A 21394-nucleotide genomic window follows, 5' to 3' on the forward strand; every position below is an offset into this window, starting at 1 on the left:
AAGAAGAAGCAGCTATATACTCAGCCTCTGCAGTGGATAATGCCACTGTTGGTTGCTTCTTGCTTGACCAAACATTTAAGGACTTTCCAAGGAAGCAACATAAACCAGAAGTGCTCCTTCTATCAACTCTGTCACCAGCAAAGTCTGCATCACAATAACCAACTGCAGAAAAGTTATTAGTCTTAGGATACCAAAGACCAAAGTTGGATGTGCCATGAACATATCTAATGATCCTTTTTACTGCAGAAAGATGTGACTCCTTAGGTTTGGATTGGAACCTAGAACACAATCCAACACTTTGCACAATATCGCGTCTAGAGGAGGTTAAGTACATAAGAGAACCAATCATCCCTCTATACCTAGTTTCATCAACATCTTTCTCATTTTCTCCCTTATCCAATTTAGAATTCGGGTGCATGGGAGTTCCCATGGTTTTGGCATTTTCAAGACCAAATTTCTTAACTAATTCCTTGGCATATTTTTCTTGATGAATGAAAATACCATTTTCAGTTTGTTTAATTTGTAGCCCAAGGAAGAAATTAAGTTCACCCATCATACTCATGTCAAATTCACTTGTCATGAGCTTTCCAAATTCAGTACAAAGGGATTCATTAGCTGATCTAAAAATAATGTCATCAACATATATTTGGACTAAAATAAAAGAATCATTAGAATTCTTGATAAATAGAGTTGTATCAGTGGTGCCTCTTTGAAAACCATTTTTCAAAAGAAAAGAGCTAAGTCTCTCATACCAAGCTCTAGGAGCTTGTCTTAAACCATAGAGAGCTTTAGACAATTTAAAGACATGATTAGAATGCTCTTTATTTTCAAAACCAGGGGGCTGCTCCACATATACCTCTCTATCTATCACCCCATTCAAAAATGCACATTTCACATCCATTTGGTATAATTTAAAACCACAAAATGCAGCATAGGCTAAGAGAAGTCTTATGGCTTCCATTCGGGCAACAGGGGCAAAGGATTCATCAAAGTCTATTCCTTCTTCTTGGTCATATCCTTGTGCCACCAGTCTTGCCTTGTTCCTTACAATGCTGCCATCTTCTCCCAACTTGTTCCGGAATATCCACTTGGTGCCGGTCACTTTCTTTCCACTTGGCCTTGGAACCAACGTCCACACTTGGTTCTTTTCAAACTCAAGAAGCTCATCCTCCATAGCCTTAATCCAAGATGGGTCACTAAGGGCTTCCTTGACGTTTTGAGGCTCCATTTGTGAAAGAAGGGCAATGTTTGAACCTTCATTTGCCTTTCTAGTGGAAGACCTAGTTTGCACTCCATGAGAGACGTCCCCAATGACAAATTCCTCAGGATAATTCTTTAAGAACCTCCATTCACGAGGTTTAGTGGACTTGGAGGCAGATTCGGTCACCAAAGGAATCTGTATGCTGCTGTCTGCAGAATTTCCCTCAGGTTCATGAGACAAAATGGAATTGTCTCTTGAATTTTCAGCATTTGCTGTTTCTGGTTCAGCTTGTCCAGAATTTTCTTTTCCATGATTCTGAGCTGATTCATCATCCTTTTGAGCTTGATTTCCTGCATCACCCTCTTCCAAAATGCTTTGCACCAAGTTAGTATCACAAAATGTGACATGTATGGACTCTTCAATAATTCTAGCATCTTGATGATAGACCCTATATGCTTTACTAGTTGTGGAATATCCTACAAACAAGCACTCATAAGCCTTTGGATCAAATTTTCCCAAATTTTCTTTGTTATTTAAAACAAAACATTTGCATCCAAAAATGTGCAAGTAATCCAAGTTTGGTGGGTAGCCTTTCCAAAGTTCATAAGGGGTTTTCTTCAAAAATTTCCTTATGATTGTTCTATTCAAAATGTGGCAAGCTGTGTTAACCGCTTCAGCCCAAAGGAATTTTGGAACATTACTCTCACAAAGCATGGCTCTTGTCATCTCTTGTATGCTTCTATTTCTTCTTTCCACAACACCATTTTGTTGTGGAGTTCTTGGACAAGAGAAGTTGTGAGATATTCCAAATTCCTCACAAAAGGATTCAAACAAATTGTTTTCAAATTCAGTTCCATGATCACTTCTTATAGAAGAGATTTTCAAATCCTTTTCATTTTGAATTTTCTTGCAAAAAGGTTCAAAGGCCGAAAAGGCTTCATTTTTGTGAGCAAGAAATAAAACCCAACCAAACCTAGTATAGTCATCCACAATTACTAAACCATAATGTTTACCACCTAGGCTTTGAGTTCTTGTTGGACCAAATAAATCAATGTGTAGCAACTCAAGTGGTCTTTTAGTAGAGATGTCTTCCTTTGGTTTAAAAGAGCTTTTTGTTTGTTTTCCCATTTGGCAAGCATCACAAGTGATGTCTTTGTCAAATTTAATCAAAGGGAGACCTCTCACTAACTCTTTCTTTACAAGTTTGTTTATTTGAAACATACTTGCATGGCCCAATCTCTTGTGCCACAACCACTTTTCAGATTCTTTAGAGTGAAGACAAGCTACATTTTGATCCTTTAGTTCATCAAGAGTAAGTCCATACATATTATTGAAACGCTTGGCAACAAACATAACTTCATTTGTTTTTTCATTAACCACACAGCATTCAAGTCTTTTGAAAACAACTAAATATCCTAAATCACACAGTTGGCTAATACTCAAAAGATTGTGCTTTAAACCACAAACAAGAAGCACATCATCAATGAAGGTTGATTCCTCATTACCTACTTTTCCAACAGCAATGATTTTACCTTTACCATCATCTCCAAAGGTCACAAAACCTCCATCATACTTGTTTAGTTTGATGAAGTAGGTTGACCTTCCAGTCATGTGCCTTGAACATCCACTATCCATGTACCACATGTCCTTTTTGTTCTTGGATGCTAGGCAAATCTGCATGATGAGTTTCAAGTAGCCTTAGGTATCCAAATTAATTTGGATCCTTTGAAGTTAATCCATCTTGGTTGCCCAAGTGCATTGAAATCACAAACAACATTGTAGACTTTGTTTCCTACAACTCTCTTTTCAATGAAGCATTGTACATATGAGTGACCAAATTTCTTGCAATTAACACAATGATTTTCTTGAGTGTGTTGCTGAAACTGATGTGAGTTATATTGCTTGAAATGATTAAAGCTTTGAAATTTTCTGGTTTTTGGAGGAGATGCATTTCTTTTAACAAACTGATTTTTGTTAAAGTTTTTCCTCTTTGCAAGAGTATTTTCACCAGAATTTTTTTGGACATTATTGCCTTTCGAATATGAGGTTTTGTTGTAAAATAATGGTTTCTTGAAAACAGCCTCATTTTTTGTGACATAGCCCAAACCTGGTCGGTTTGGACTCGGACCAGTTCTTGGTGAAATTTCAGTTTTATTTGTGTATTCTTCATCAGATTTTTCTTCACAAGTGGAAACATATCCGATACCTGATTTATTTGGTATGGATTTTGTATTTGATGAAGAGGCCACAAATTTTATAGAGGAAGTGTTGGAAACAGCATCTTCCTTGGCTATGTATCCTAAACCAGATTTTTCAAACAATGGTCTTTGTCTTGCAAGTAATTTGTCCAAGTTACTAGAACCTTGTGCAAATTTTGCCAAGTCACCATTCAGCCTTTTAATTTTGTCATTTAATCTTTCATTTTCAGCAATTAACTCATGTGAGGGATCCACAATGTGCTTTCCTTTTAATTTTTCAAGTTCAGATTTTAGAAATCTGTTTTCTTCAATGATGTCTAAAGCACATTCAGTTTCCTTCACTTTTTCTTTTAAAAACTCATTTTCAGCTCTTAACACATCTCTTTCAGATCTGCATTCATTGTATTTGTCAAGCAGTTTTGAGGTGTTTAAGGTAAGATCATCAATAATAGCATGCAAGTCCTCAATGGTCAAATCATAATAGTTTACCTCATCGAGATTGTTGTTTCCAGCCATGAAACAGTCCTTGTCATCTCCTTCAGATTCTTCTTCTTCATTTGAGTCATTCTCAAGATCTTCCCAAGCTGCCATGAGTACTCTCTTCCTTTCCTTCTTTCCTTTGTCCTCCTTTTTGAGCTTTGGACAGTTTGACTTGAAGTGTCCAGCCTCCTTGCAATGATGACATGTCACCTTGCTCAAGTCTATCTTGTGCTCCTTTGAACTTGAGCCCTTGTATTTGCCTTTGCTCTTCAACATCCTTCTAAATCTCCTAGCAAAAAACAAAAGCTCGTCATCTGAAATACCATCACTTAACTCACTCTCTTTCGGTTCTATTTGTGACTTAAGGGCTATTCCCTTTTTCTTTGAGTTTGTGTTTGTGTGTGTGGCTTCATAGGCAAGGAGTTTTCCTCTCAGCTCATCATAGGTTATAGGACTTATGTTGTTACTCTCGGTTAGGACAGTGGCAGTGTTTTCCCACTCTTTTGTGAGGCTTCTAAGGAGTTTTCTCACCAAGGTTTGTTCTGCATAGTTTGTACCCATAGCATCAAGGTTGTTGATTATGATTGAGAATCTCTCAAATGCTTCATCAATGCTTTCTCCATCCTTCATGCTAAACATCTCATACTCTTTTCGCAGCATATCAATCCTCGTTTCTTTGACTTGTTTGGTGCCTTCATGTGTAACCTGGAGTTTTTCCCAGATTTCTTTGGCTGTCTTGCATCTAGACACCTTCCGGTATTCTTCAAAGCTGATAGCACAGTGAAGAAGGTTGATTGCTTTCGCGTTCAACTCTATCTTCTTCTTATCATCTTCATTCCATTCAGCTTCTTCTTTTGGAGTCACCACTCCATCAGCACTTGTTTTTGTTGGGATCTTTGGGCCGCTCACAACGATCTTCCATAGGTTGTAGTCAATGGATTGAATGAAGATCCTTATCCTTTCTTTCCAGTAGGAATAGTTCTTCCCGTTGAAGAAAGGTGGTCGGTTGTTTGACTGACCTTCAGTGAGGGTGTAGGCAACTGTGGTGGTGCCCAAGTTGTTCGCCATTGGATCTTTGCTCCAAGCGGTTAAGCTTGATTCTTGAGACCTTAGCTCCTGATACCAATTGAAGGTTGTGGTAGGCTTAGAGAAGGGGGGTTGAATCTATGCCTTCCTTTTAATTTGCTGTTTTGACCCTTTTTAAGCAAAGCTTTGAATCTGATTCTGTTTGAACTCAGCAGCGGAAATTTATGAGACAATTTATTTTTGTCTCATGAAAAACAAAAAACAGAACATGACAGAGAAGAAGAAGCTAACACCAGCATATATCCTGGTTCGGTTGCTTTGTGCTATGCAACCTACATCCAGTCTCCTCCACAAATATGGAGGAATTTCACTATAGTTAACAGTATTACATACACCAATTTCACACTCAAGTTCTAGCCTAACTTGACATTGGCTATGCTAACACCTAACTATCTTCTCTTAGTGCTAACCCAACTAAGAAAGGGAAACCAAACAAGTGCAAGATACAAGACAATTAACCAACCTAAAGAAATCTGAAAACAACTCTAGGCTTTTCTCTCAAGTGTATCTCTCAACTATTTCACTCATGGCTTTTTCTTAAGCTTTCTCACTTTGCCTTTTCTCTCAAGAAATTACAGAAAGATAAGCTTAGAAAAGTACATTACAATCAGAAAAACATGAAGGAGATTGACTTCAACAACAGCCTCTGTGCTATGCGAAAAACCAGATTAGCAAGCCTCTGATTCAGTTCTTCATACTGGCGGAATGCACCTTTGAGTAGGTTACACTGTCCAGTTAGTTGAACTTCTTCAAAGAGCTCTCTCAGAACAAACACCTCAGGTTTACTGGTTTTCTCTCCTTACCTTGAATGAACAGCAAGCTCTTCTTTTATCTCCTTGCATGTTCCTTGGTTCTTCCTCCAAGGTCAACATCTTGAGCCTTGAGCTTCACCAACCACAGATTCACTTTTTCTTTTCAATCATCAAATTGGAACCTTTCCTTCTGATTTTTCCAACTTGACCGAAAGCCATGAATATGTAACTGAACTTGTTTTCCAATGGTCAACCAAATCTGAATCCTTGAATACCAACTTGGTCCCCAAGTCTTGATTAAGACCGTAGATACACAGCAGAATAGGGCAGAGTGCAACTTTCCCTTCACAGCCATTTTCGGATAGAGCAGAGAGTAGGGAAGAAAGGATGAAGATCTGATTCATGCAAGATGATATGGTTTACCTTTCTTAAGCTTGATTTAGTTTGGGATTTCTGTTTTAGCTTCTGTGCTTCAAGCTTCAACTCTCTCTCTCTTGCTTCTTTGGTTAATGGCTTATGGAAGAAGCTTTTCTTCTCTTTCTCTTTCTTGCTTTTTCTGAAATCTTGATGTGACTTGATTAGAAGGAAGAAGAACGTTGCTTTTAGTTAAGCAGGAGAGAGGGAATTTCAATTCTGAAACCAGTTCGGGCTTGGATCATGTAACCCGTTTGGCCCATCTGATTTCTTTGGCTTTTATCCTTTGCTTTTGTTTGGACTTTACCCATTAGCCTTGCTGCATTGTCCTTATACCTTTTGGGCTATTAACATTTGGCCTGCAACAATAAACAATTAGTTAATAAGTAGATATAATTAATCAACACTAATTATTTATTTTGCTCAAAAATAATGTTTGTCATCATTAATTAATTTAGTTAATTTCTTAACTCAACACTATTTTAAGTTAATTGTGTGATCTAAACCTACAAAAGACACCATCAGAGCCTAATCTCACTACAACATTACATTTCAATTTCATGATTGCATAACACAATATCCTGTTAGGAATCTAGCCTATTATTACCTATCACTTGTTTACTTAAAAAACTCATCAAATAAGCAACTAGACCAACACTAATAGCCACTGCTAAAAACATCATAACCATCATCATCATCTTTATAGACCTAACATCACTTTCCAAAATTTCTAACCCCCAACTTGAACTCATTCACCACTTCTTGTTGAAATTGAACAACACCTTGTTGTTCATCGTATCCATCAATCCAACGAAAAAAGTTACAATGGCTTTTAAACTGCAATGAGAAGAAACAAATGCTAAATTCGGATTTCCTCAAGGCATAAAACATGAAATTTTTTGGACACATCACTAATCTCATAACTACTAGAACACTCATAAATTGGTCTTCCTAGATTCTTTGGTGTCTTTAGGGGTGTCAAAATTCTCCGAAGTGCGGGGATCCCTGCGGAGACTGCCTCGAATGGGGACCCGAAGGCAGGGAATTTTTCATGTGGAGATGGAGATGGGGACTAAAATTAAAATTCCCCCGAGACAGGCACGGGAACTCGAGCGGGGATCCCCACCTCGTCCCCGATAATTTTCCGAATTCTTGAGTTTATTTAAATATCCTAAATTTATTTTCAATATAGGAATTTTTTAGTAATTTCACCTATTGAAAATCCTAACCCTACCTTATTGAATGTCTTCCATTCTCTCCTGCTACTCCACTTAGCGCCGTTTCGAAGCTCCAACTCTTCAGAAAAGTTCAAAACTCCCAATCCCCCATAGTTGTGTCCACAGTCACAACCATAGCAGCATACTCCCTCGCCAGTCGCTACCGACCACTTTTCCTGCTCAGTGCTTACCCCCCTTATGGACTATGATTTGTTATGTTGTATTTCTGGACTTATAATCTTGGATAAGATATGTTTGTAATAATGTTTTGTAATTTATTTTTTTTTCACTATAATTTTCATATAAATGTTCAACATAGGGAGATGGGGAATGGGGCCCGCAGAAAACGCAAGAAATGGGGATGGGGATGACTATCCCCCCATGACGGGGATCGGAGCGAGGATGGGGATCAATTCTGGGGGCGGGGACGGGGAGCAGGGAGGCATCTTCGCCCCCGCCTCACCCCCGTCCCGCCCCATTGACATCCCTAGGTGTCCCCAAATACTTGACTATTGCTCGCAAACCACAGTTACAAAATATAGCATTCTTAGCTACTCTAGCTAGGTCGAATGTCTTTCCTCTTATTTGAGTAATTCCTACCGAGCTTTTTTGACTTGTGTCTCCACCACCCATCATTATATTCAACAACTATGCGAAGATAATTTTTAGATTCAAGAACACTCAGACAAAAAGAAGAAGATAATGAAGATGATTCTCAATTTTAGGGGTTTAGGATTTTAAAATTCATGATGGGGTTGATTTAAATACATACAATCAATTTAGAACACCATTTTGAACATGTTAATGTAGTGTCCACATTACACTACATATCATATATCCAACATGGTAATTAACAGCTCACATTAGCATCTTACTAACATTAGTTCAGTGAAGAATCAACGGAAAACCACGTTCTATAACGTTGGAATTTATTTGGTAATTTTTTAAAATAAAAAATATATAATTCAATCACGATTGGAAATTCATCAGATACCAAACTGAACATTTTTTTTTCAAATAATAGACCAAACCAAACATTTCCAAAATATATCAAATAAAAAGAAGGGGGGAATGAATAATTGTAATTTGTAAGTGAAGATGATTTTAACTTCTTCTCGAATGCATACGTAGGTGCATATATATGATGTCACTAGTAACCCCAAATATCTTGAGTACTCGTGGATGATGTCAATTCCTTTTAATTATATGTACCATTGATCAAACACATTGAACAACATTGTGTTTCTTGGTCGTATAATATATGCTTTAATTGATATTGTTAGACATTTTCAAAAGTTTCTCACCAAAGATAGATTTATATCAATGGTCGGCCATAATACACTGATCCAAGTAGTTAGTCACCACAATTTGGTTAAGTTACTTCATTAATTACCATAATCATAACACCAAGAAAATTGCCCAAGTTTAGGTCTGAACAAACCACTTTAATGGAGTGAACAGTCATACAATGATTAAGAATTTCATTTTTGTATTATCCTAATGGCTGCTAAATCTGTCTTTATATAATTATGATTTTATTCAATTTTTAAGTACATGTGAAAAAGGTAATTGAAAGAAAGGTTGTTAACTAATAATTTTTAGGAAAAAAAAAAACTCTTATCATGATGTAAACTTTTTTTTCGTGTATTTTTTAATTTAGCATGTTAAAAATTAATTTGTCACAGAAATAAATTTTAACTAATTATTATATATAAAAAGCAAAATTTATATTTTCAACATTTACTTAAGAAGATAAGTGTGCGTATTATCACTCGACCCCCACGATGATTCTAAACCACAAGCCATACTATTAAAAAAAGGATAAATGGAAATCTAGAGGATATAATAACAACATCATAGGAATTAAGTTAACTTATAAAATGTAATTTTAAGGATGTAATTCATAATGAACAATTTTAAAGAATAAATTGAATCTCTACTGTTCTAAAATTTAATTTGATAAAACTTTTTAAACAAATATTTGTGTTTTTAAAAGAAAAAATACATTATTTTATATTTGATAAATAAAAAAATTATATACTTATATTTGCATAGAGATATTTTTAAAAACATCTAATAAACAACTTTTTAAAATTAATTTATGATTACTAAAATTAAAAAAATAATATTATCTCATATATTTAATAAATAATTAACTTTGCTTATATTTATGTTTACTTATAGTTTTTTTTTTTAATTTTAAAAATTATTTTATATAACTATTGTTGTTTGTATTTATTAAAATTTATTTTTAATTTGATTGATCAAGATAAAATACTAAAATTTTTTAAAAAATTATCTTTTAAAAGCTAATTTTCATAAATTATTTTTGAAAAGTGAAAATTTGAGCAGGTAAGCTTAAATTAAAAAAAGTCATACAATAATTACTTAATTAGCTGACTAACGGGATGTTTGTTTCTATATTAAAATTATTAATCTCCAATTAATTTGGTGACCCATATATATCTTCAAAAGAAACGTGTGCCGTTTATGTGGTCCTATGGTCCCTTCTTAACTAATTGTCTGCTTTGTGAACTTTAATTTCTTATTATTATCTTTTAAACTGAAAAGAGTTAATGATCATATTGACTAATTTACTCTTTCAAATGTACGGTTCACAACTTCACACCTTGAGGGCAGATACATGTTTAATTTATCTTATACACTCGTTGCCTCACGATTTAACTTATTAATAATAATCAAATTTATTTGTAAAACTTAAATTCGCTCCTATAAAGTTTATAAGGTGATTTAAATAGCATATATGAACATATATAAATTGTATAAAATATAATAATATATTATCAATTATTTATATTTTCTTTAGTCGATAACCTCTATTATAATTAATATATATAAACATGTTGCACTATTTTTATCGTAAACAATAATAAATTAGATTTGTCATATTTTAATTCATCAATCATTTAAAATATAATAAATAAAATAGATAAAAGAATTATGAATTAGATATGATATACATCTTCAACTTGAAAAAAGAAGAAAATAAGACTTTGACAAATATAAAATCAACTTGGGAACAAATCCAAAATTAGTAAAAACATAAAAATCATAATAGATAAGATGGAAGAAAAATTAAATTTCTGAAAAACAAAGATCTTTAGTAAAATTGGAAAGGTAATGCTCATTAAATTAGTTATAAACAGTTTACCTATTTACTATTTAAGTTTGTATAAGATGTCGAAAATAATTGCACAAAGAATAATTGCATTGTAGAGGAAGTTCTTTTGGAAAAAGAAAGATGGACGACCTGGCTTAACTCTTATAAGGTGGGAGTTGATACAAGAACCAAAGAAGTTAAGAGGTTTGGGAGTTGGAGATGCGATAGTTCGTAATACAACGTTACTGTTTAAATGGTGGTGGAGATTCTCTAAGGAGGATTGTCCGTTGTGAAAAAAAATTACATTGTGTGCTCATGTAACTTAGAACCTACAACTCAAACATTGCCAGTCAAAAGAGATCCATGCAATGATATATGTCAAATACAAATAAAAGAACAACATGTGAGATAGAAGATGATTGATGAACTAGCTATGGAGGTAGGAAATGGTAGATCAACCAGATTATGTGAGAATACATGGTTACAAGTTTGAAAGTTAAAAGACTCATTTCCAATACTCTTCTTGATTTCAAACCAAAATAAAGGATCCGTAATTGGAGATGGTGGGTTAGAGTGGGTTTGAAACTTTCAATGGAGGAGAGAATTTCGCCAATGAGAGACAGAGGTCCTGAACCAACTGCTTGGTGTATTACAATATGTTAGATTGATAACAGATGTACAAGATAGAGTGAAGTGGAATTTTGACAAAGAAAGCGTTTATTCTATTAATTCATTTGTGCAGGTATTGTAAAAAGCAACTTTGGCAGATGATATAAGTAATTATAGATTCACAAATAAAATTTGGAAAGGACTAGCTAGTTCTGTCTCGAGTTGAGCTATTTACTTGGTTTGTTCTAGTAGGTTGGGTCAATATAAAGAGCGATTGAGTCGTAGGTTGGATATCATTGAATTGAGTGATAATTTGTGCATTTTGTGTAGGAAGGATGTTAAAATTATACAACACTTGTTTGTTACTTGTGAATTTTTTTTGCAGGTGTGATGCACATAGATTTCTGATATTAAATGTGATTAGACCATTTCAGATACCATAAAAAATGGGTTATGCTAGGTAACTAATGACTTTCTTGAACAATATGAACAACCACCAATAAAAAAAAAAACACACTTCACCTCCAAATTATCCACCTAAATCTTAATATTAGAATAATCATTCATACACCCTGTGAAATGAACATCCAATATATCAATTGTTCATATTATTTAGTATTTTCATTGTCTACTTATACTTTTCTTAAAAAATTACTTTGAGAGTTGGAGAATCATGTCGATGAGAAAGGACATGCGTAAAAACTGGTTATTTGGATTCTTCTCTGTTATCTAGAGTATTTAGCTACACATGATTAATAATGTAATATTTTTATAAAATAACAGATGTAAAAGATTGTACCACTATATTGTTTTGTTGCTCAAAAAAATAATATAGTTGATAATTTAATATTGTTAATGATTATGTCAGAAATGATATTAAAATATGTTACTATTAATTTTATGTTTGTCTTTATTTATTATTATTTTTTGTATATTAGTATTCCGCTTAATGTGTTGAGCTCCTATTAACAAACAATTTTCTTACATCTAACTTGTTTAGAGTAAAAGGATATATATATATAACTTTTGCCATTGTGTGAATAGGTATAATATATCATTACATATACTAACCATCACATATATAAATATACAATGGTTTAACTAACTCAAAATTGATTAAAATTTAATCGCTCTCTTAAATATATTAATATTAATATATAAATTTGTAAATATCTTTTATATGTATGTATCACGTACGTAATTAGTATAATTCTTTTATTGTTAAGTAAATATAAACGTGAATAATATTTTTTTATTTTATTAAAAAAATAAATAAATTATTGACCTTTTTATCTCAAGATATTTAAATTCTCAAAAATTTAAAAATATATTTAAATCCTTAACTTTTTTAAAATCTGGACATATAGATCACTCATGTTTACTCGAGTCTGTCAACTTTAATAGAAAAATTAAACGTAATTCTCGTTGTACTGACCTAGTTGATACAAATGCATATATGAAAAATTTTTTAAATTTAGACAAATTAAATTCAGAGATCGATATGTCCAAATTTTAAAAAAATAAAAAATTTAAATATATTTTTAAATTCTTAAAAACTTAAATATTTAATAGATAAAAAAATCAGAAATCAATTTATTTTTTTTTATTTTATTTTTTTTTCTTTTTGGGAACACTTTTATGAACTTTCAAAGCCATCACTCTCCATTTATGAATGTCCTTGAAAGTACAAGTGCAATTTAAGGAGGTACTTAACATTACAAATTAAATCAATGCAAAAGGGAAAAAAAAAACGAAGCGTAAGCAGTGAAAGTGACATCACTACATTTTGCGTCGCGTTGCAAGTTGCAACCATCCATTTCTTGTGGTGGCCATCTCTTAATAATTCACCTACAATTGTCTTTATACGAAGTATATTTAAGAGTTAAAAATTATTAGATAATAATTTAATTAAATTTATTAAATTATTTATTTTCATATAAAAATAACTATATATAAATTTTTATTAATTTTTATTAACTCCTTTTGAAAGAAATTATTAAAATCTGAAAAATAAATTAAGCATTGACTTTTGCACACAAATACTGAATTACAGATAGGTAGCTCACGTAACTTTTAAATCAATGAAGAATTACGTACATTATTTGACCAATAATAACCTCCTCTATATTTAATTTACTAGTCATGAGGTTTAGGTAATTCGAATTGATTCATATTCAGAATTTTTTTTTACATGCTACAATTTGATTGTTCATTTTTTTCTTCTCATTTTGGATTAGAACTAAGTCTTATTATACATTCAGAAATATAAATAACAAAAAATTAATTTGAATTGATTAAATAATTAATTAATTTGTCTATTTAAATAAATTTTAGATATTTAAATTTTATCTTATATATATAACAGTTCATTTACTATGTGTAAATTCTTAAAGAGAAAATTATACGTGTGATTTCCTTGCCTATGATTCCTTTTTTAGCTATATGAGTTGGCACCATATTTAATTTTGTTCCTTAGTTTATGTTGACCTAGGTAATTATGTGTATGAACAATTAATCATCCTTATCTTCTAAGTTCTAAATTCTAATAGTAGCTAGGAAAGTTCCTTTTTTTTTTTTGTTGGAAGAAACAGATTTAATTACCGAAAATTAAATTAAGGATAGATTCAATTTATTCATCCCAAGTCATTACTAAATTAAACTTGCTAATTAATGAATCGTAGATGACTCGTATTCATCATGCATACATATACTTGCGTACCTTTGTGATTTTCTATGATGCTAGACACTGATACGGATACAGATATGGAACACGATACGACATAAGATACGTCGACATACAAATTTTAAAATTTTATATGACACGTATATATATAAAATATAAAGTATTTTTTAAATAAATTAAAATGATATTTTGATATTTTATTGATATTAAAATACAAATTAAATTTTTTAATTATTTTTAATATTTTATTTTAATTATATCAATTATTTAAAATATTTTTGGTTTTAATAAATAATAATATATATTGTATCTAAATTTATTTTAAGAATATATGTTAAGAATAAGACTGGACATGCGGACATGTGATGGTATTTAGGTGTATCCAGACGTGCTCGAAAATTTTTTTTTATTTTTTATTAAAATACGGTTGAACACAACAAACACGCGTGTCGATAAATATCATGTCTAAAATGTGTCCGACACGCGGATACAATAATTCAGCGAAGTGTCCGTGCTTCATAACTCACTTCTCCAAGCTAAGCTAAGAGACTAAGTTGTATTCTTTTTTATTTTACTTTTCTTTTTCTTCTTAATCAAATAATGATGGTTCATTGATTTCCTATACTCGAATAATACATGCATGGAAAATGTTAATTAAATTAAAGCCAACGCAAATTGACTTTAAAATATCTCATATAATCAACCAAAATCCACGGAGTTATATAGCTTCACGTTGAATTAGATCGAATTTGACCACCTATTTTCTCTGCTTTAATTCAGAGATTATTTTGATAAAATCTATTTTTATATCCAGCTTGTGATTCTGTAGTTTATCCAAAGATTAGAAATCAAATTACTATTTTAAAAAATTCAAAGACAAGATATTCTGTTATTTATTTATTTATTAATGAAATCAAATATTAAAATGGCAAAAGTAGCATCAACAAAAATGATAAAACATGAAATCACTACAAGACTTTCAAATGAGAAGGTAGTTCCAAATTAAAGGGATAATCAACTTCTACCCGCCCTCAAAAAGAGTGATCCTAAAATGAAACACTATGGCTATGTTTGTTTCTGTAAATAATACAAGATAAGACATTAAAAATAAGATTATACAAAATTTTATATTTTTATTTTATTTAATGATAAAATAAAATAAATTATGAAAATTTATTTTTTTTTTATTTTTTTTATTTAAAAAATTAAGAAAAAAATTATAATAATAAAAAATATAATTATAAAAATTAACAAGAATAATAAAAAATAAAAAATAAGTTGTGTTTGTGTATTTTTTCTGTTAAAATTGACATAAAATACACTAATTTAGTGTTTCTGAATACAATATCTCTATTTATATCTCATCTATTAAATACGATTTTATATCTTAATGTTCCTGGTCTATTTTGAAAATAAACTCCGTTTATGTTCTATATTTCTAAAGATAGTTCACTAATCTTATTATATCACAACACATACATAAATATTGATCAATCATGTTATGTCTATACAAAAAATCATCCACCAAATTAACTATTCTAATAAAACACATATTAAATTGTAAAATACATGGCAACTGACATTTTGTATACACGTAGCATTTTTTTCAATAATAACACTTTTTATGCGATTCGATCGACTAGATCGGAACTTTATAGAGCTCAGTCTATTACTTATAGCATCCCACCATGCACTAACGTTCTTCCTATCCTTGATCAAGTACTCTCTCCCCATATTGTTGACAATATAATCAATGAATGGAAGGGGGCTAATATCAGCAAGGCTAAAGAAATCACCACCCAAATACTTACTCTTTGAAAGCCTCTCTTCATAAATGTCCAAAACTTTGCTTAAGTTTGCTTCACTCTCTTCAATGATCTTTGGATCAGGAGTGATTCCAATTATTGAAGAAAACAGAACATGAATGGCCAATTTATATGCCCATGGGTGAAAATTATTTGCTTCAACTTCAACCCATTGTTCCACAATACCCCTCTCTTCTATTGTCTTACCTAGCAATTCAGTGCCTTGAGATTTCTATTTTTCAGCATAATATCTCATTATAGCCCTAGATTCTGCCAACAAAGAGGCATATTAGTAGCTGAAATATTAATTGAAGTACTATAGGACTAACACTAATTAATTATAATAAATCTTAATCCCAAAAAATAAACATGCAATTTTTGTAAATAACAAAATTTAATTTATATAAATTTAAGGGGTCAAATTATAATTTATAAATTTTATAAATTTTTATTCTTAGTAAATATTCCTTCTAGACCGTTGAAAACAAAACCTAGTATTATAATGTATTCTTTATTTATCTCTCTTAAAAAGGTTGATAAAAATTTAAGATTCATCAAATAAAAAGTTTCAGGATATTTTTGTTCATTATCAATCAAAGATGTGTTTCCTTGCTACATAAGATATATATTTAGTATCCAAAAAAAATTTTTTTTTTTTGAAAGAACATGGAGTGAATATTGAGTTCTAACCATATAAGGTATAATCTCCATCTTGAATGACAGGAACAACTCCAAAGGGCTGCACAGGTTATGTGAACAAAGAAAACTAAATTAGAAGGAAAGGAAATCAAATAACATTGAATGAAACAGACATATTCAATATTATATTAAATAAAATAAAAGAGAGAAAGGAAAGGATTGAAAAAGAGAGGAACTGAACTTGTAGTTTGAGGAATTCAGGATCTTTGTGTTCACCCTTGCTGACATCAACAGGGACAACCTCAAATTCAACTTCCTTCTCAATCAAGCAAACCAGAGCCCTCTTCGATGAAGCACAAGTGGGACCGTACAACTTCACCACCATGGTTTGATTTCTCTTGAAGAAAGAAAACAGCCCTTCAAGTTTATTTGATGAACACACTCTTGGTTGGTTCTCTTGTTTAAGTTCTTATAACATGTGAAATAGTCAACCAAAGTCATGAAGAAACAAACAAAACAGAGGTTGTTGTCTATATGGGACTCCACCACCATGTTGATCTGTAGAAATCAAGAAAATAATATATCTAAACGATTTATCTTTTTAATTAATACTCATAAACATATTTTTAATTAATAAACGAATAACAAAAGTATTATATTTTACTATTTTAAAATGATTATTTATAAAAAATATAAGGTGCACTTGTCCCCACCTCACCAACCTCACATTTGTCTTCTTTTTTTTTTTATTATTGGGTAATCTGAGAACATACACCATTGGGTCATGCTTCGTTTTATTTTAGCAATTTTTGGTTTTTGGGGGATCTCAGTTTGGTGATGCTGATCTCATAGATAAATTAAATTATTCTTTGTCCTACTTCATTGACAATCTAAAATTTTTTCTCAGTTAAATATGCATACCAAAATTCCAGAAAAGATGAATCGTTCATTTGGCCTCTGAGTTTAATTTTCATAAGAAACATTGCCAAAAATTTCATCAAACACTCAGTTACGAGAGGAACCTCTGCTGGAAACATAGCTTTCCACCATACTTATTCAAATCTCAGTTCAACTTTTTTCCTAGTAAATGGAGTTTTCTCCATACACATAACACACTTGCGCAGTTGCGCTCTAAAATTGTTGTAATCCAATCAGTAGATTGAATGTGTACTGAGATTTAGTCTCCATAAATTTGAAATATTTCCGATGTATGTAACACCCCATACAATGAGTGTACAAATCAAAATGACTCCACTGACTCTGGATTAGTCGAAGATCGCAGCTGGGATAATGCAGTATCACTCTCTTCAATATCATCAAAATCCATTGGCTTTCCAGGAACAAACTTCCTGTGAATCATGTAACAATTTAGTTCAGTAAATGCACATGCCTAGCAGATGGTTCTTATACTTCTATTAATAAAAATGAAGCATTATTAACGTTCAGCACTGAATACGATTATTAACTAGGGATACCTTTGAGGGATAAAAGTCTCCTCCGTCAATGCCTTCTCCAATCTCTTTTCAAATGGTGTTGCATGCCACTTCACTTTCTGATCCTAGACACAGTTAGCACAATCAGAAACAGTTTCTAAATTCAAAAATTTCATATGCCAGATAAAGATTACAGTTCAAAAACCATACCTCTTTGTATTTAGTGGTTGAATTTGGTATGCCATTTCCATCCCACCACTTCGGAGGACAAATATTCGAATCCTCGTTTTCAAAGTGAGCTGCAGCCACACCAAGGATAGGCCTGTCAGCAGAAGTTTTCCGAAAATGTGGGATCTGGCTAGAAGCAGACTCCACTCTCTTGTTTCCCTTCTCCTGATCAATTGGGGCAGGCCTTAACCAATTAGACAAGCTTACTTCTGCTTTAGATTCATTTTCCTTCAACACTTGGTTTGAACCTTTTTGCGGGGTAGGAGTAGCAATTTGAGCTTGCTCGGCAGAATCTCTCAACTCACTTGAATCATGTTCAGAGTTTAAATCTTTCTCCTCAAGTATTTTACGCTGGAAGACATCCTCATCTGGTTTGTGAGTGGGGTAGACAAACTGGGACCGAACACGAGCCCTGCCATTAGGTAACTCTTCCAGTGTTGCAGGACAAACCGTTCCTGGGGTTTGCATCTCATCAAATAACTTCAATGGGGTAGGATAAGGTGATCGCTTATTCGCATTTTGGTTATTTGGTGACCAGCTTTTCTTCAAACGACTATCATCAGATGAACTTCCACAGGATGATAAGCCCGTATCACACTTAAACCGGACTGATTTGCACTTCCTCTGTGTTTCTGTGGCTAGCCAAGGTGAATCTGGAGCTGGATTATTTTCAGCCCTATCTGCAGTATGAGGGCTCCCTGTCTTATTTCCTTCCATATGTTCAAGAGATTCATGGTGACTATCTCGTGCATCAGATAAACATCTGTGAAAAACAAAAAGAAATCAGGTTCTTGCCCAATTTGACGAGGCATGCTTAGAAAATGAAAAATCAGGAACAACCAAGTGTATTAAATCTACCCATAACCTTTCAAAAATGTAAGCAAAATGTGTAGAAATGACACTGAAAATTGTATATAGAGTAAGAATATAACATGCTACAACGAAAACAAACTATATATATATATATAATTCAACACCTAAAAGATATGAATAACCTGTTTGGTGTGTGCTCAAAAGAGTCTCTGCTCTCTCCCAATTCTTGGCAAATTTTTAAGGGTGTTGGGGGCTTAATTGAACGAAAATCCAGTTGAAGTTTCTCAACAGACTCGTTGGGAAGCCAAGAATCAAACCTTGAAGGCTCAGAATGTATATCAGATAAACATCTGTGAAAAACAAAAAGAAATCAGGTTCTTGCCCAATTTGAAGGAGCATGCTTCAAAAATGAGAAATTAGGAACAACCAAGTGTATTGCTTCTACCCATAACCTTTCAAAAATAGCATCAAAATGTCTACAACTGACAATGAAAGTTGTAAACAGAGTAAGAATGTAAAATGCTAACAATGAAACAAATGATATATATATATAGTATATTAATTCAACATCTGAAAGATATGAATAACCTGTCTGGTGTGTGATCAAAAGAGTCTGTGCTATCTCCCAATTCTTGGCAAATTTTTAAGGGCGTTGGCGGGTTAACTGAACGAAAATCCAGTTGAAGTTTCTCAACAGACTCATTCGGAAGCCAAGAATGAAACCTTGATGGCTCAGAATGTTTATCGGGAGAGGGTGACACTTTCAGTTTCTCAGATGTTTTCCGAATTTCAACAGGTGTCCCTGGTAAAGTACCACAGGCTTTAAGAAACTTGGCCTGCAATTGAAAATACGTAATTAAATATAACCCATCTAAACTAAGACAATTTTTAATTTGGATGTATTTGGACAGCGCACCAGTATATCATGATGATACACTATTCTTTAAAATGCTAGTACAAAAATGAAGGAGTGATCAATGAGTTATAAAGAGTAAAGTTTGAATAAAGTTGATCAAACAAAAGAGGCTCCAAATTAAGGTTATTACACGCTGCCTGTAGTTGACTAGTTCCTGATATGTTTTAATACTAATGATTAAGAAATTCTCAGACTAATCCATTTTACACTTCAAGCCCTTCTCTTCTCTCCATTAATCTCAAAAATCAAACTAGCAACACACCTTGGACTCCATTCCCACCACTCCACTCCCTTATCTACCATAAATTCAAACATATCCCAAGGGTTTCACAACATACACTTGTCCAATAGAACTCAGACACGCAACCGGATTCATTTTTATTCTTATAGCCTAATAGAAAATTAATTATGCTTCCCTCAATGCCCCACTCAGGGGAAACTAGGTTTTGAAACTGAAACAGGTATAGACTTGACTCGCTAAGAAAATTGAATTGATATATAAATAAATATACAATAGCAGCTACAGTGATGCTAAACTATGAAGTAATGATCATACCTCATCCTTAAGCCCCAGGTCATCTCCCTGAAATTCCACAACATCACCGCAATTGATTGCACAATCTTCTCTCTCTTTTCAAATGTGAATCACAATATCAGTAAAAGAAATTAGAAAAAAATAATATACATAAGAAACTAAGAAAATGTAACAACAGAAAGAAAAAAGCAACAGTGGAATACCTTGAGCTTGAAACACAGAGGAATAGCTGTTTCGAGATACCAGAACATCCTGAAAATCAATACCATTTTCAAATTAGAACAAATAAAAAAAAAAACGCAAATTCAGCTCAATTCCACCATTTCTAATCCGTCAATTTGAGAAAGCCGAGATTCAATCATCAATCAGAAGATTAAATCTGAGTTTCCACAATAACAATGATTTTCTTGAGAGATTCTTGAGAGCTAAGAGCCGAAAGGGAAAAAATTAAACTAAATTTAAGATATAAAAAAAGAAAAAGAAGATTTACGGTGGAACTAGAAGAGTTGGCGGTAAGGTGAGTGCGGCGACGATGGTTATCGTTGTTCCTGAAACACGCGAAGAAGCAACCCATTGCTCTGTTGAAGGATCGGAAGAAGAAACGCAGCATGAACCTTAACAAGAACCCTAACCCTCGCTTCACCAAACCAAACACCAGCATATCATGGATCTTCTTCTTCTTCTTCTTCTTCTTCTTCTACTTCTTCTACTTCTTCTTCTTTCGAACTTCACAGAGCTGTGAAATGAGAGAGCAGTGTAAGAAACGTGATGAGTTCAGATGTTTTTTTGAATTTTAAAGAGCGAGGGAAATTATTAATAAATTAATGACAGAATATGCCAAATTAGAAAATAAAATCGTGTTGTACCGTTACGGTCTTACGGATAATTGTATTTATTTTAAATATTTTCAAAATTTAAAAAATTGGGCCTATTATATTGGCCCAAATTTACGATTAGGCCCGTCTATAACTGTTATTGTTCTTTTGTTTCAACCCTTGAACTTTCGCCTAAATATCCAAAAACAAAGTACTTTGCCTATTTTAATTTGATGCTGTTTTCCATTACTAAACAAAAAAAAAAAGATTGATGCTGTTTTTGTTGCTTATGCTATCATTTGATGATACATTAGCATAGTTAAAAATTAAGAAAAAAAAAGTTAAAATCACTATTATATTATTTTTTCATGGGTCATACTAAAGCCACAAAGTGGTTTACATTGCGAATTAATAAATTTAATTTCTAAATCATTATTATGGAAGATGAT

At 32.5% G+C, this 21394-nt stretch overlaps 1 protein-coding gene and 1 pseudogene across 2 annotated transcripts; both read right to left on the bottom strand.

Moving 5' to 3' along the window:
* Positions 1-15189: 15189 nt before the first annotated feature.
* Positions 15190-16678, bottom strand: LOC112702063 (glutathione S-transferase F9-like; annotated as a pseudogene).
* Positions 16679-17131: 453 nt separating this feature from the next.
* On the bottom strand, positions 17132-20962 carry LOC112702064 (protein JASON). 2 transcript variants are annotated; one of them, XM_025752941.3, is made up of 8 exons: positions 20621-20962; positions 20334-20382; positions 20152-20225; positions 19268-19515; positions 18862-19029; positions 17849-18629; positions 17681-17757; positions 17132-17554 (listed from the first exon to the last, which is right to left on the bottom strand). In XM_025752941.3, the coding sequence occupies exons 1-8, from the start codon at positions 20789-20791 to the stop codon at positions 17446-17448; spliced, it is 1677 nt and encodes a 558-aa protein (XP_025608726.1). In that variant the 5' UTR covers positions 20792-20962; the 3' UTR covers positions 17132-17445. The 2 variants fall into 2 exon arrangements, with proteins under 2 accessions (XP_025608726.1, XP_025608725.1); XM_025752940.3 differs by having other exon boundaries at positions 17681-17763.
* Between the last annotated feature and the right edge of the window lie 432 nt (positions 20963-21394).

Source organism: Arachis hypogaea, chromosome 7 (genome assembly GCF_003086295.3).
Source record: "Arachis hypogaea cultivar Tifrunner chromosome 7, arahy.Tifrunner.gnm2.J5K5, whole genome shotgun sequence".
NCBI classification, from domain to species: domain Eukaryota; kingdom Viridiplantae; phylum Streptophyta; class Magnoliopsida; order Fabales; family Fabaceae; genus Arachis; species Arachis hypogaea.